General features: G+C 43.3%; 1 protein-coding gene across 1 annotated transcript in view; it reads right to left on the reverse strand.

The window, feature by feature from the left end:
* LOC146387944 (uncharacterized) overlaps positions 1 to 14,533 on the reverse strand; it is a 30,988-nt gene extending 16,455 nt beyond the window's left edge. The window contains exons 1-2 of the mRNA XM_084924983.1: positions 14,173 to 14,533; positions 2,615 to 2,900 (exon numbers count right to left, since the gene is read on the reverse strand). Coding sequence (XP_084781109.1) covers positions 2,615 to 2,852 — 238 coding nt within the window. The 5' untranslated portion in view covers positions 2,853 to 2,900; positions 14,173 to 14,533. The remainder of the gene's footprint in view (positions 1 to 2,614; positions 2,901 to 14,172) is intronic.
* Positions 14,534 to 15,223: the final 690 nt, after the last annotated feature.

Genomic DNA, 15,223 nt, shown 5'->3' on the forward strand with positions numbered 1-15,223 from the left:
AGTGGTGAGGCGTCACGTTGATCAGCTGTTTGCCCGCCTGGAGCCGTGCCTGGCAGCAGGAATGCCTGAAGGCCACCCAGGCGAGCCCCCAAAGGCAGCCCCAAACATCAGCGCTGAGACAGGAGACGAGGATGAGAGACACATGGAGGTGCAAGTTACACCAGTGGTGAAGCCACATATGGAGAGTAGGGATTCACTGGAATCACCTGCCACTGGGTTACGGCGATCGCAAAGAACCAAGAGACCACCGGAGCACCTGAGAGACTTTGTGCCGTGATTACGGTGAACTGTTATAGGTTAACCTAAGACTGTTGGACTAAAGGTTCATTATTACGGAGTGAAATTTCAATAAAGGCTGGGGACGGGGTTGTTGCATTTTTATAAAGGTGAAGTTTTTGTTTATGGGTATTTTCTGTAGTGATTAAAACTACAGAGTAGTTACAGTTTAAGGGGGGAGGAATGTTATGTTGTGGCAGGGATTTGTCCACCAGGGGGCAACAGTTGTTGGAGAGCTTTCAGTCTGTGGGACGCATGCCCCTGTTCTCTTAATAAAGAAGTAACTGTGAGCTAAACATGGTCTCTGTGGTTCCTTAGTCCTAGGATATCACAACAGACAGTGGAAAAATGTCAGTCTTAGTTTTACTGGATCTCAGTGCAGCATTTGATACAGTCGACCACAACATATTACTCAAACGACTGGAGAACTGGGCAGGTCTTTCAGGAACTGTACTAAACTGGTTCAAAACATACTTAGAAAACAGGAAATACTTTGTATCAATAGGTAACTTCACATCTGAGCAGACAAGTATCACATGTGGAGTTCCCCAAGGTTCCATCTTGGGACACCTTCTGATGCTGGTCTATAAAGCTCTGAATGGTTTAGGACCAAAATACATCAGTGACCTCCTGACCCAGTATGAACCTTCCAGATCCCTCAGGTCATCTGGATCCGGTTTTTTATCAGTTCCCAGAGTCAGAACCAGACACGGAGAAGCTGCACTCAGCTTTTATGCTCCTTATATCTGGAACAAACTCCCAGAAAGCCTCAGATCAGCTGAAGCACTCAGTTTATTTAAATCCAGGTTGAAGACTCACCTGTTCTCAGCTGCATTTGAATAAAGCACCAAATCCGCACTGTTTTACTTTTAAGCTTAAATTTCAAAACTCACATTTTAACTACTGATTTTATCTACTGTTCCTTTTCTTTTTCTTTTTTTTCCAATTTTAAATCATGCTTTTTTTTATTTGTTTTTGTTTTTTAATGTCTCTGTAAAGCTCTTTGAATCACCTTGTTGTTGAATTGTGCTATATAAATAAACTTGCCTTGCCTTGGCTTTGGACTGTGAACCCACGCAGACACAGGAGCTGTGTCCAAATTCATAGGCTTCATCCTCCTGAGGCCGCATTTGTAGGCCGATTACGTCACAGTGAGGCAGTCCAAATTCGAAGACTCCTCCAAATGCGTCCTCCTTTTCCCTGAATTTGAAGAATGGGTCAGGTGTGTCCTTCGTGGCCCAACCTATCCCAGAATTCATAGCGCGGCCCAGGCAATTCCAGTTTCCAACAATGGCGGCAGCTGCTTAGTTTTAAAATTACTCTTATTACTCTTTCTGGGTCACAAAATAAACTTTTAACATATTTTCAGGCGAGAATGTAGCTGTGCAAACTTCAAATATCTGCTCAGTTTATCAAGACACCACATATTTGCAAAAGGGCTCCGACATTTTCGGAGACGTCTGTTACCCACCAGCTCGAAGCTGACCGGGAGGTCGAGGGTCACTGGAGCCGGCGAGAACACCGGACTCCCCGCACATGATTTTCAAACCCCCCGTGGTCTTTCGCTACTCAGGTTAAACGTGATATATAAGTCACTTAGATAACTGAAAAATGTTATTGTTTGGCTTTTTTCAGTGTTTTATTTGTTCGTGTGTAAATCAGTTCGGCTGAGATTAAAGTTATAGTTTTCACACAGCTGAATAAACGTCAAACAGAAAACTGATTATACAGAAGTGTGAGACGGTCGAGAGTTTACTCCAGTGTCCTGTTATATTTTATATATCAAGGAGCAGACGGCTGAGTTTATTAAACTCCCCCGCAACAGCGGTGACGCAAATCTGAAGGCTAGACCGTCCAATTTCACAGCCTCACATTTCCAGCCTTCTCGGTCTTCGGAGGATCCGGCCCACATAGACGGCGAAGGCCGGATCCTCCAAAGGATACGGCCTATGAATTTGGACACAGCAAGGGAGAACGTTTAGTCAAATTTATTTTCAAAATGAAATTGATCAGTTTATAACTGTCGTTATATTATGTCTCTAGTAAATCCTGGATCTTCAACTATCCAACAACTTTTGTGACACTGATATGTGATATATGTAAATAAAGTCAAACCTGTTTTCATTCATTCTTATTCTGGGAACACAGATCAACCACTAAATCAACATCTTTGATGAGGAAGCTTGTTTCCTCCAATTGTATCTTCAATGCTTCACTTTTGGTCACTAACCCAAATAAAGATCTGCTGAACTCATGGCTGTATCTGAGGTAAGAAGGTGCATTGTGAAGCTACTGGAAAAGAAAACTTATCATAGCGGACTTTTAGGGCTGTATTTACTGGTCTCTGTGTTTTCGCTGATTACTGTCAGGTGGTCCATTCCCTTCCCGTCCTCTGTCTGCTGGGCCTCGGGAGCATCTGTCGTTGAGGGTGGGGCCTGTTGGTCAGAGCTGGTTGGTTGAGAAGTCACAGCAGTTTGGCCAGCTTCTCCATCCTGCTGCGTGGTGATTGGCTGGTCTGGCTGCTGGGGTTCCTCCATATTACCGGGCTGATGGGTGGCGCTGGGGCTGGTGGTCATCGGACTGCCGAAGCTAACTGTTGAGGAAATCTGAAGGCAGGGCTTGTTCTGAAAAGAATTACAGAGATGCCGTCAGTTATGTTGCTGCTATGAAAATCATTAGGGCATCATTCTGATTATTGATTGGCTGATTAATTTGGCTAAACCGCCAGCTGCATATAAAAACAGAATGTGGCAGATCAGACTCGTGGAGGAAAAGCTTTGCAAACAGAAAAACACAACCACTGTATTCAAGGTCCTTGTATAATCTACTTTGCATGGTGAAGCATTGCTTGATTTGAGAATGCAATCGATGGCAATCGATGGCAGCACGCTCCGTGCTGCCATCGATTGCATCGATTGCACGGAGCGTCCAGATGATCCAAAGGTTGCAGCATCCATACTTTGATTAAGAGCCAGAGTTCCTTTGTTGCAGGTCCTAATCATGTCTGCATTTATATAAAGCAACCCTCAAAGTTATGTCAGCATTACTGTGTAACAGCCAGCGCTGCTCAGAGTTCATGTTTATCTATATCCATATCTGGTTTTCAGGTGCAGCTACCAGCCACCTCCAGGTTTTCTGGGGGACATTGAGCAGTTTGAGTGCCCATGTAACCCCTCCAAGAGTCCTGGGTGATGAGCTGGAGTGCGACTCAAAAGACCCCTGTGAAGAGACAAACAATGGACCATGCCAACTCACCCAGGTTACCAAGACCCCACCCTGGATCCAGGCCAGTAAGAGAGGTTGGGCACCAGGCGCCAGGCCTTTGGTGCAACATGGCTCCACCCTCCTGTGGGACATCCACCCGGAGGAGCTTTAGAGGTTCAGTGCTTGGTGCAGCAATACTTTGTTTATCTGATTCCAGTTATCAAAACATCAACCTAAGATTTGTATTTTATTTTATTATTTTAACTGAATACAGCATTAAAATGATTTACCACTCTTACTCCAACGATATTAATCATTGCAGTTTTGCTGAAGACATTCGGATGGCCCTGTTTTGACTCCATGTTCTTGGATGTGTAGGGTTACTGTTGTGAGGAGCTATAGTTTACCTGAAAGCACAACCCTTTCCTTACCCTAACCGTGTAGTGCCTGAACAGAATTACCATAATGAGTAAAAGTGAAAAGAAAGCTTTAAGGTCTCCACCCTCTGAATCTGCAGGTCTGCTGTGATTACCAGTAAATGAAGACACCTCGAGTGTAACAGTGAGACACGGGCACTGAAATTATAAAGCTCTGTGTTGTAATTTCAACTTTGACCTGGTGGTGGCAGCATTGCCTCAACCAAGAAAATACCTCCAAATAGTCAGAAATCCTAAAGCGTAGAGGCCGATGTCCCCATCTCGTTGTTCTGAAAGCAGAAGTAGAGAGTTGGGTGGAGCAAGCACCAACTTGCGAGAGGCTGCACGGCACTAACGTGTTGACGAGCTAACCGCGCTAACGCATTGACGCCGTGCAGCCCCACGCACTGGGCGAGCCGCACTAACTCACTAACAGAGATTTGCTGTTTGCATGCGGTTATGGCGTTAACGTCATTTTAACGAGATTAACGCTGACAGCAGTACTTCTAATATAATGTACGACTCTGCAGATACAGACGAGGTTTTACAGGTTTTACAGGTTTCTGTTGCACTAAAATATCTTTGTGTGAGTATTTGCAACATCACAATACCACTAGTTGCTTTACGTCATCCTCCATTTTGATTTGGGGCGTGAAGCGAGCAGCAGCAGAGTATTTGTAGCAGCAGCCTCCTGATTAGGGATGTCCCGATCAGGTTTTTTGATTCATTTGTCATTTGATTTTGTGTATCCACCGATACCAAGTCCCGATCCGATACTTCTATAATACATAAAAAAAGAATAAAGAAGAGAAACAGATCCTGGATGTTCCTCATTTTTTTTATTTAATTCACCTTATTTTAACATTCAACAACTCCGTTAACAAACAAAGCACTTTTGTGAGGAAGCTTGAACAATCAAGTAATAAACAACATAAATTATTCACTTATGGATTTTAGTGCAACGGTAAATATAAAAAAAGTCTGATATAACAACAATTCCCATATGGAAAAGAAATAGTAAAAACTTATATGATTTACTCATGAAAGTGGCCACTTTCTCATTACTTTCATATATTGTTTTAGTAAGTATCCAAAACATACAAGTTTCATTATATAATTTTTCAAGGGATCTTATACCTGTTTTCACTCTTGTATGCTTTTCATACAAGTTTCACACAAGACAGATACAAACTGTATAAGATTTATATATATCTTTTCCATATTGGTTAGCATCTCAACTTAAAATATCCGGCATGCATGTAAACAAATAAAACAATAAAAGTGCCACAGTGTTTGCAAAGCCAGTAATGTGCTTTTAGGAACTGCACTCCTAACTCTTACTGTCATCACAGTAGTAAGTTTCACAGAAGGAAATGTCTACCTTGTTTCTGTTCTCATCGAGGACATTTGCAACGGCACTAAAAAGTCTCTCACTGTCCACAGAGCTACAGGGGGCACTGAGATACTGGGTTGCAGCCATAGAGGAAAACTGATTAGCATGTTCTTTCCAGTACTGAAGTGGGTCACTTTTCAAGTTTACATGTCTCACAGTTTGCTATGGCAGTGTTGTTGTCATCAACTTTATAATACCTCCAGACCGCAGACATACTCGCGCTTTCCGCTTCAAGCTGCTTCCGTGTTCTAATTTGCCGGCAGGCGTCTGTGCAACAAAGTGATGTCATGCCGCACGCGTTGCTGTTTCTGTGTGGAGTCAGGAGGTCTAAATCTGTGCCACCGCATAACTACAGATGTGTTAGAAAATAACGAGTCAGATTCCGATCAGTCTGAAACTACGTGATCGTCTCTGGACATCCCTACTCCTGATAGCATCATCTTTATTGGCCACGACCTGCTGCTTCTTCCAGACTAATGGAAGTCGTCATTCCTGACGCCGGTCCAGATATACTCAATTCTTCTGGATGAAGCCTCAAGTGGCCATTAGAGGAACTGCAGTCGTTGGGCACTTTGTTCAAACTGAAAGCAGTTTTAGTTTATTTGATGAATTTTCTTTTAAGAAACGAAATTTGATTTTGTAGTTTTTAAATCATGTTGTTCTTTTTGGTTTCAATGTTTATGTGTTATAAAAAGAGGAGATTAATAAACTAATTTAAATGGATAATTTAGCTCATTAATCCATTGTAACAAAAGCAATGATCCTTCATATATCCTTGCATGCTTTCAGCAGGTTCTTTCCTCTCATAAGTTCAGTTTTATTAAATTGCAGCGTCCTGAGAACGAGTCGGTAGATGCAGCAGAGGAGACATGATATTAAAACTATAATGAAAGAACGGGATTTCTGCTCTGCTGGCGTCAGAGATATTAAAGGAAACCAAGCCTCAGATGAGTCCTGAGACTCCACACATAGAAACCACTTGGTCCCATTTATTCACCATTTTACTGATTATTACTTACTTTTCATAAAAATGAACACATTAATGTGAGAGTGTGAAAAAAGTTTCATTGCCAGTGAAATAACAACAATATTGACATGGATCACATTTATGCCATATTTTATAAAGTAAACTGAAATCAATCTTTAACCTTAAATTTGTTTATCTACTATTTTGTCTTTTTAATTTTAGCAGCTCATGCTTGCATAAATAATCCTTCTCTCCAAATCTATTCATTCAAAAGTCAATTTGATTCATTTTATCAAGCAATAAATAAATAAATGGGAAATGTAAATAAATAAATTTAGAATAAAATGAAAACACATGTATATAAATATTGACTTCTAAACTTTTCATCTTATTTGGATTATTTATTGAGATGTTCCTTTGTAGGCGGAGCCTCTGAGCTGTGATGTTCAGAGTTCCTTTATCCCGAGCTCCTTGTTCTTAATAAAAGTTGAGATTCCTCCAAATGGACCGGGCGGCGGAGTTATTCATGAAATATTCAGACGTTTTCTCTGACAGCTTATCTAACAGCACCAAAGTTAAAAGCTGAAATTATGACAGCGGCGTGTCACAAAGCTCAGAATAATTTTGTCTCTCCAAAGGTCGAGAAAAAGGAGAGAAATATTTATAAAACAGATCTGCAGCATCTGTGTGGGTTGATCAGGTTGCTGTTTAATAACGGTGACTCAACACTTTCTTGCTGCTGAGGTTTGTAGCTCGCGGGCCTTCGTGTAGGAGGAGTGAGCGCCGTCAGGAGCTCGGATTCATGCGTCGGTGAACAAAGAGCATAGTAACAATCATGTAATTTATCAGCGACTGAGAAGTTATGGAAGGGATCATTAGGCTGTCAGTCAGTCTGAGTACGAGCAGGCGGGGGAGTAATTACAGCCTTCAGTCACAACAGCTTTATCTGTTTTTACATCTTTGGATTTAAACGTGAACAATGACTGAACCAGCTGTGACATCCTCAGATCTGCCTCCGGTCAGGTGACGGGCGCTAGCTCAGAGCTCTGAGATGACAGCATGTGGATGCGACATGACGCGACTGATAAGACGTTACCTAAGGAGCGTATCCTCGATATTCACAATCCTCCTTTCTGAAACTCTGAATTATCAAATTTACTAAAAGGACCTGAGATCAGTGACCGAGCCCATAAACTAACCAGGAAAGTGTTACAGCGGAGGGCCGATCTCCCCGTAGACTTCTACAGGACCAGAAGTCACGCTGTAAGCAAAGGTATCGCCACCTGGTGGCCATTGCAGAATGCAAAATGAGAATGCAGCCCAGCGTCCACATCGCTCCTCTGCTTTTAGAAGGCAACAAAGAAAAGAAACTGTCCCAGCTGGGTCAACGTTTAGACACACTCATAGAACTGCAGTTACGTCCAGTAACCACTGTTTCTGTTTCACATGTGCGGCTCCCACTAACAGGAGGTCACGGCTACACTGGGTAACGTGTGGTGGAGGTCCAGCCTGTGCAACATGCAGACGTCCTCCACCATCTTTATCCTTAAACAGAAAAACAGGAGCCTGGAAACCAAAGAGGGAAGACTCCAACACAAGCTCCACACGGTGGATGCAGACAGGTGCCAGCATGAGCTCGTGCTGTCTGCCACACACGCTTTCTGATACGAGCAGTTCACCGTCAATCAAATGAGACAGAGTTTAGATTCAGACACGTCTTTAAATGTTGTTTACACTGAAAAAATAAAGCCGCATGTATTAAATGTGATCCTTCCACAAACAATACTTCCTGTTTCTAAGAGAACATAAGATAGAATAGGCTTCATTAACACTGGAAACACTGCAGATTCCCTGAGTGTGCCGATATTTCAGACATTTTTACATCTAAAGTTGTGCTGACCATAAAACTAAGTTTATTGTGTAAAGAGAGAGAAGCTGAAGCAGCATCATTTATCTGACTTTTTCAAACTTGTGCTGCGTTTGCTCTCGGTTCAGTGCTACCCTGTGCTCCTCACTGTGATCAGCAGTAATCTTATCGGATCAATCAGGCAGGCTCATCGATCCGAGCGATGCCTGGAGGACGAGCTGCTTCCTAAAAAGCAGGGGCTCTGTCGCAGCGCCTACACGCTCGCCGTTGTAAAGACTGCCAGGACTGCATCGATCGCTTGTCCCCCTCCCCGAGGACCCAGCGCTGCAGCGCTGCTTCGCTGACTGAAGCAGAGTGTGTTATTACAGCGCTGTACGAAGCTGCACGTGCTCCCTGATGCAGTGCGACTGTTTAGCAGCATCAGTGTCATTCGATGCAGATCACAGGATACGTCTGCAAAACACCTCAGATCCTCCCAAGTCGCTGACGTGCTGAGCGTTCAGAGAAGAGGACGAGAGGGTGTTTACCTCTTTCTTCCCCTTCTTCATCACTCAGCGAGGCGAGCACTCGGCTCTTTGTTCTTTTGTTGGTTACCTCAGGAGCTTCAGGTTACAAGAAAACTTCTTTAACTTCAATTTTTAAGTTTAAGTTTCATCCGGTCTCATCCTGGATCTGTGTATTAAAACCCATCAATCATTTAAAATGAAATGTGATGGAGAAAGATGAACTCAGCACTGCTACTCAGGGTCTGTTACTACAGTGACCTCACAGCGGCCATATTATTGGTCACATGACAGAATTAAAAAGGCTCCAACAGCACAAACACGGTCCAGACCTACAGCTACATCCACCTGTCAGTCAAAGAGGCCACACCCCTAATAATGCTAACGTTAAGCCGTAATGTGATTTAAACACAGAGATCAAACCGTTTGTGCATCAGGATGTAAACGTCTTGATGCTCAATCATCCAGGTAAGTAAATCTCCAAAAGTTGATTCTGTTCATCAGGACGTAAACATGTTTGCTTCTCTGGGGACTGACTCACTGCTGCCTCTGCTGGATGTTAGAGGAACTGCATGTTCTCATTTTATTATAAATTTATATTCTTATGACTTTTATGCTAAAACATTTTTTTAGACCATTTTGTAAATGTTTATTCAAGACGGAAATCCAACTGTTTCCAGTTTTCACACAAAACCTTTGATCATCATAAAAATCTGACGTGCTCTGCAGCAGATAACCTTGGATGGAGCTTTTACTTCAGAACCAGCTCGAGAGAATGACAGGAGCACATATAATCATCAGCTTACTGCAGTTAGAAATAAGAATAGTTTAGAAAATGTGACTCTGTCCAAACAGCAGAGAGCTCTATGCGACCCACATCAGAGGCTTCGAGGAAATATCTGCAGAATAAGCACAGGACAGTTTTTTTTATCTGCTGGGAATACTTCAAAATTTTATTTTAACAACCTGAATTTTCCTGAACATGGAGACACAGGGGTGTCCTACACAATTAAAGAGCTTCTGCTCAGGACGCCGGTTTGAATTATTTGTTAGACCCGCGAGCTTCAGCGGCTGCTGTTTGGGACCAAGTCTGTCAGACATATGAACAAACTTTCCTATGAAAATTTTAAGCTTCACAGTGAAACATCAAAAACTATGTTTCCATAAAAAAAGGAAAAAAAACTTCCCATAAAAATAAGGATATTTCATCATCATAATAATAAAAAGATTAGAGAAATGAGGAAAAAAAGAAATCTCACACAAAACAGAAAGAAGCAAATTGCTTTCACGTCCATCTTCCACATACAGTCTGTAGTTCTCTAGATTTCTGAGACTAAATCAAACAAAATCGATGAATTTTAATGATTTATTAATCATTAATTTTGCTGATTACAGCGGTACACTGAGATTTTACTGTCGTGTCAAACATCAGGGACTCAGATTTCCCCTTTTGATCTCATTGGCTGGAGGAGGGTCACAAGGTCTTTAATGAAGGGTCCTTACAGGAACCGGAGTTTAACATTAATTAACCTGCTGCTGCCTTCGTCCTGTCAGCGAGCGGCAGGATTAGCGCTGCGAGCTGCGGCGGGCACTCCGGAGGGAGCGGCAGCAGGAAGACACGACCATCACAGCCATTAGTCTGTTGTTTTTAGCTCTGCGGCGGCGGCGTAATGACTCGGGGCTCTGCAGATGTTTGTTTCATGCTGCTGAGCCGGTCATGATGCGCTGACATGATAGAAGCCTTTTATGAAATCCTGCGTAATGGCTGTGTCCCAGCAATCACAGACTCTGAGCTTGTTGGGCTGTAGCTGCGAGGCTGTGGCACTAATCAGCTACAGGACCCTCTGACAACATGAGTCTGAGAGACGAGGCTGTAACAGGATGAAACAGCCTCACAGCCGTTTGACAAACATGGACTCGTATCAGCTGTTTTTACACCACGGACACAAAATGAATCTGTTCAAATTTTATAGCATGAAAAAAAATATGTTTGGAGGCTGGATGGAGACTTCAGAGCTGTGAGTCATCTCACCGTTCACTTAGATTTGTCTTCTTAATGTGATTACATCCTCCAACGCCCCGTGACCCTGAAGGTCCAGTTTGTTTCCAGAAGTCTAGATTTTCATTTTGTTGAATTTTAGTAACTAAAATCTTTTTCCTTTCAGGTTTAGTTTGTTTTTACTCACTAGAACAGCCTGGATCCAGATTCAGATCAGCCCCAAGAGGTCATCGTGTTTTACGGTGGATCAGGGTTTGGTCCCACCCCAGTCATAAAACCCCTCTAGGTTAGAGTTAGGGTTCAGTTTCTCTCTGCCTGTCTGGAACAAATGTAAAAGCCTCTGTACGAGCTTTTCTTTGAACAGGAACATCTTCCACCTCATGAGAGTTTGCCTCTTAGGCCCTGATCCAGCATAGTTGACTGAAGAGGCTGACCTGATGGAGGTATGTAGAGGAGCTGCAGAGGCAAAAGCACTCCAACCAGAAGTGGACTCTGAACCTGTACAGAAGAAAATTCTTCATATGCTGACTTTGTCTTCTTTATTTTGGTTAAAGCTGTCTGTAGTCATGTGCAAAGGTTAAAGATGTTCACTTCTCCAATGCAGGCACCATGAGAAAGACTCAACTTCAACTACAAGAAGAACGCAGAGCCCTCAAACAGATGGATCAGTCTGGGATTGTGCGGGGGGTTTCAGGAGTAATCCACACAAGAGCTGTGGAAAGTTCACTGAGATGCTCCAAAGCCAAATGAGTCCAAGACCAGTGTAAAACCCAAAGCCCCAATCCCAACTTCCATGCCACTGACTTCCAAGTCCTCCAAGATGATCCAAAACCAGCCTAAACCATGTTCATGGGCGAACCCTGATCCAAAATACTGCAGCAAGAGTCCTGACAGGGACTAGAACAAGAGCTGATTTCCCCATCTTATCTTAATGACCTTGTAGTACCATATCACCCTATTAGAGCACTTCGCTCTCGCTCTGCAGGCCTACTTGTTGTTCCTAGAGTATTTAAAAGTAGAATGGGAGGCAGAGCCTTCAGTTTTCAGGCCCCTCTTCTGTGGAACCAGCTTCCAGTTTGGATTCGGGAGACACACAGTATAGAGCTAGAGGGTCTGTCCCTCCCCCGTTAGGACATGCCCAGAATAGCTCAACTGCCTTCTTCCAATATGGGGGAGCAGCAGCTCTACTCTGAGCCTCCTCTCAAAGTAGCTCCTACTGAGCTCCTCACCCTCTCTCTAAGGGAGAGGCCACCCACAGATCGAGCAGTAAATGGAGAACTTCGCTTTCAGCTCTCTCTTCACCCCCGCAGATTGGTACAGCGGTCGCATCACTGCAGGTGCTGAACCAATCCATCTGTCAGTCTCATGCTCCCCTCACTCGTGGACAAGACCCCGATATAGCTGAACACCTCCACCTGGGGCAGTAACTCATCCCTGACCGGAGTAGGCACTCCACCATTTTCCGGCTGAGGACCACGGCCTCACGGCAAGGCTGGCAAGGCTCTGGCGTGAGGGTCAGATGACATCATAGTGACATCACATCCAGCCTCCATATTCAGCTAAATTCAGGTTCTACAAACTGATCCAAACTCAGCGACCCCACAAGAGATTTGAAGCAGTTTTGAAAGGATGAATCTTTGTTTTATTTTCTAAACTCAAAATTCAACTTCCTGTTTCTCGGCCTGGTCACAGAGCGGCCATGTTGCTGTCACCTCCTCGCTCTTTGGTCGGGTCACACCTCCTGACTGTGACTCCTCTCAGTTAAAGCTGTCACCGTGACTAAAACCAGCTCACTCAGTCAAACGGAAACATTAAAAGTCTTTAAAGGCAGACTTTCAAAATAATATTCACATTTTTTTAGGCAGTTTAATTTGAAATTCTTTGGCCGACTTCAGACTGTAAACAATCTGCTCTTGTTTCTTTCAGTTTTTTGGAAATGAAATATTTTCAGAGTTTAACCTCCAGCTCGAGCAAAGCAGGACAAACTGATCCACTAGGGGCGGGTTTTGATGATCGATTTATCGATTAAAATCGATTCTGGCTTGGATAACGTGATATCGATTCATTAAAATCCTGAATCGATTTTTTAATATACATTTATTTTGCCCGAAACTCCAGAATCTCAGTTTCAACAACCACCAAACATTTAAAACAGTAACTGAGAGCAGGAACACGGATTCTGCACAGAGACGTAAACACAAAGACCCGCCGACGCATCAGAATCAGTGAGATGTGACTTTCTCACCGACGGCACGGAGACGGTCGGGGCTGAAAGCCGACAGCTCGCTGACTCTGATGTTTCTGCGGGTCGAGCTTTGTGTTTACGTCCTTTTTGTGCTGATTCTGAAGCTGTTAGTTTGATCTCTCTCCAAACAATATTGACCGAACCAGCAGCAAAAGAAACTAAGCTTCACATAAACATCGTCATGGATTCACTCTGACTTTTGCTGTTTTGCTTCCACCAGGATAAAATCACACTTCATGCACAGCTCTCTCTCTCTCTCTCTCTCTCTCACAGTTTCCCGTCTAAAAATCTGTTTTCTGCATTATTCGCTTGCTTGTTACGCACCAGTCTACCGTTGTTTACAGGCTGTCGGCCGCTGTTTGTTTCCTTTTACATACTTCCGAAAAGAAAACCTAATTTCTGCCGTTCAATACTGAACAAATTTAAACTTTTTAAAATTATGCAAAATGCAAAACGCTGTGTCTCTAATAAAACCGCTGTAACATCAGAGGTAATGTTCAAATGTTGATTAATGGTTTTCTTTCGTTTTTGATCTACTGCAGAATATTTTTATAAAATCCCAGACCAGGAAAATCACCTTCATGTTTTTCTGTGTTTTATCTTCAGCTGCTTTGACACAAAGGCCTCTGCTGTGACGCTCACACCTTTGATAAAGTCTTGCGTGTGTCAGCTTCCTTTTTATAGGTACAAAAATATGTAAATGTACTGATCTGAATTATAATATTTCTGACTGTCAAAATTTCCCAGATTTAAATGGAATTGAATCGAATGGAATTGAATCGAATGGAATTGAATCGAATCGTGGATCGAATCGATTCGGAACCTTGTGAATCAGAATCAAATCGATTCTAGAAATCACTGACGATACCCAGCCCTATGATCCACCTCAGGCAAGGACGGCACGGCGGTGAGGCAGCGAGGACCTGAGGCAGCGAGGACCCGAGGCGGCGAGGACCCAAGGCGGTGTCTGTTTTCTAGAAAATACCCAAAAAGCTTGAACGAAATCCTGCGAGGCAGCACGACTGCAGCCATATTTTATACATAATTAACACGCAGTGATGCATGAACATGTCCATGCCTCACTCTCTCTCTCTCTCTCTCACACACACACACACACACACTCACACTCACACTCTTTGTATGAATGCACCAAAACCTTCATCTTCATCACAGGCAGACAAAGAAAAGAGAAGAATCCAGCTGGAGGTGTGATGCAGCGACACACCCACCCAGGTGGAGGCAGCCGCACATGTCCTGCACATCCAACCTGTGAAACTGAAAGATTTTTCCCGGGACGCTCACCTGGTCCTAGTCCAGCACGGTAAGCTGCAGGGTGAGGTTCATCGTGTCTTTGCAGGAGAAGTGGGAGGTACAGATCCCCCGATGTGAGTGATAGGAGCTGAAATGAGAGATGACAGTACGCTGTGCTCGGCGAAACACCCGTCAGACCTTCTTTTAAATGATGCTGTGGCTCGCTCAGCCTCCTCTCACTAAGATCTGTTTGATTTGTGATGCAGAGAGTCTGTGCAGCAGCTCCGTCTGCTCCACCGCAAGAGGTGAAAGGGAAGGGAGGGCTGCTTTAAGAGTGTGTGTGTGTGTGTGTGTGTGACAGAGAGAGTGTGTGTGTAGCAGTAGTAGCTGCCCTCCTCTCCCTCTTTCCATCTTTCCTTCAGTATCGAGCTGGCTCAGGCTTAAAACACCTTCTGACAGAGCCTTCAAAATAAAAGCCTCAAGATGAAAGCTCAAACCCTTTTCATTGGTGTTAGTGCCTCTCTGCCACCAGATCTGCTTTTACAAAAGTTGAAATCCCTGATCCAACAACCGGACTCTGACCCATGTTTAGCAGAATCTGTGACATTAGCCCCAAATTAAAACCTGAAATCAACCCTGTGAGGAAGATTTCTATTGGTCAAGACAAGCACCACAAAATCTGTTCAACTCAACGACGCCTCGTACAACCTCGACTGTGAAAAAGTTAGGATGATATATCAAATATAAATAAAGCTGCACAAAACACAAAAAGTGATGATGTCAGCGGCACAGGTCTGTGTTTCCTCTCTAACATTAGTCTGTGATGTCTGTGAGCCGAGGACAGCAGCTGGTCTGTTGGAGGATACTTTTCTTACCTTTTATTGCTTCAGTCTCAGCTTTTTTGAGACGTGTTTCTGCCATCAAATTAAAAATGAGCTCATATTAAACATTTGATATATTTCTGTGTTTTTATTGTGATTAAAAAAAAGCTTATGAGATTTGTATTTTCTTTCTTTAAATAATTTCCCAGGTTTTTGACTCTTACTTTGAAATAAGACCCTTATACTGAGAATCATGTGTGTTTCCTGCCCTCCAGTGGTCA

The sequence above is a fragment of the Perissodus microlepis genome, chromosome 4 (genome assembly GCF_051167445.1).
Source record: "Perissodus microlepis isolate ML-2025 ecotype Zambia chromosome 4, ASM5116744v1, whole genome shotgun sequence".
NCBI classification, from domain to species: Eukaryota; Metazoa; Chordata; class Actinopteri; order Cichliformes; family Cichlidae; genus Perissodus; species Perissodus microlepis.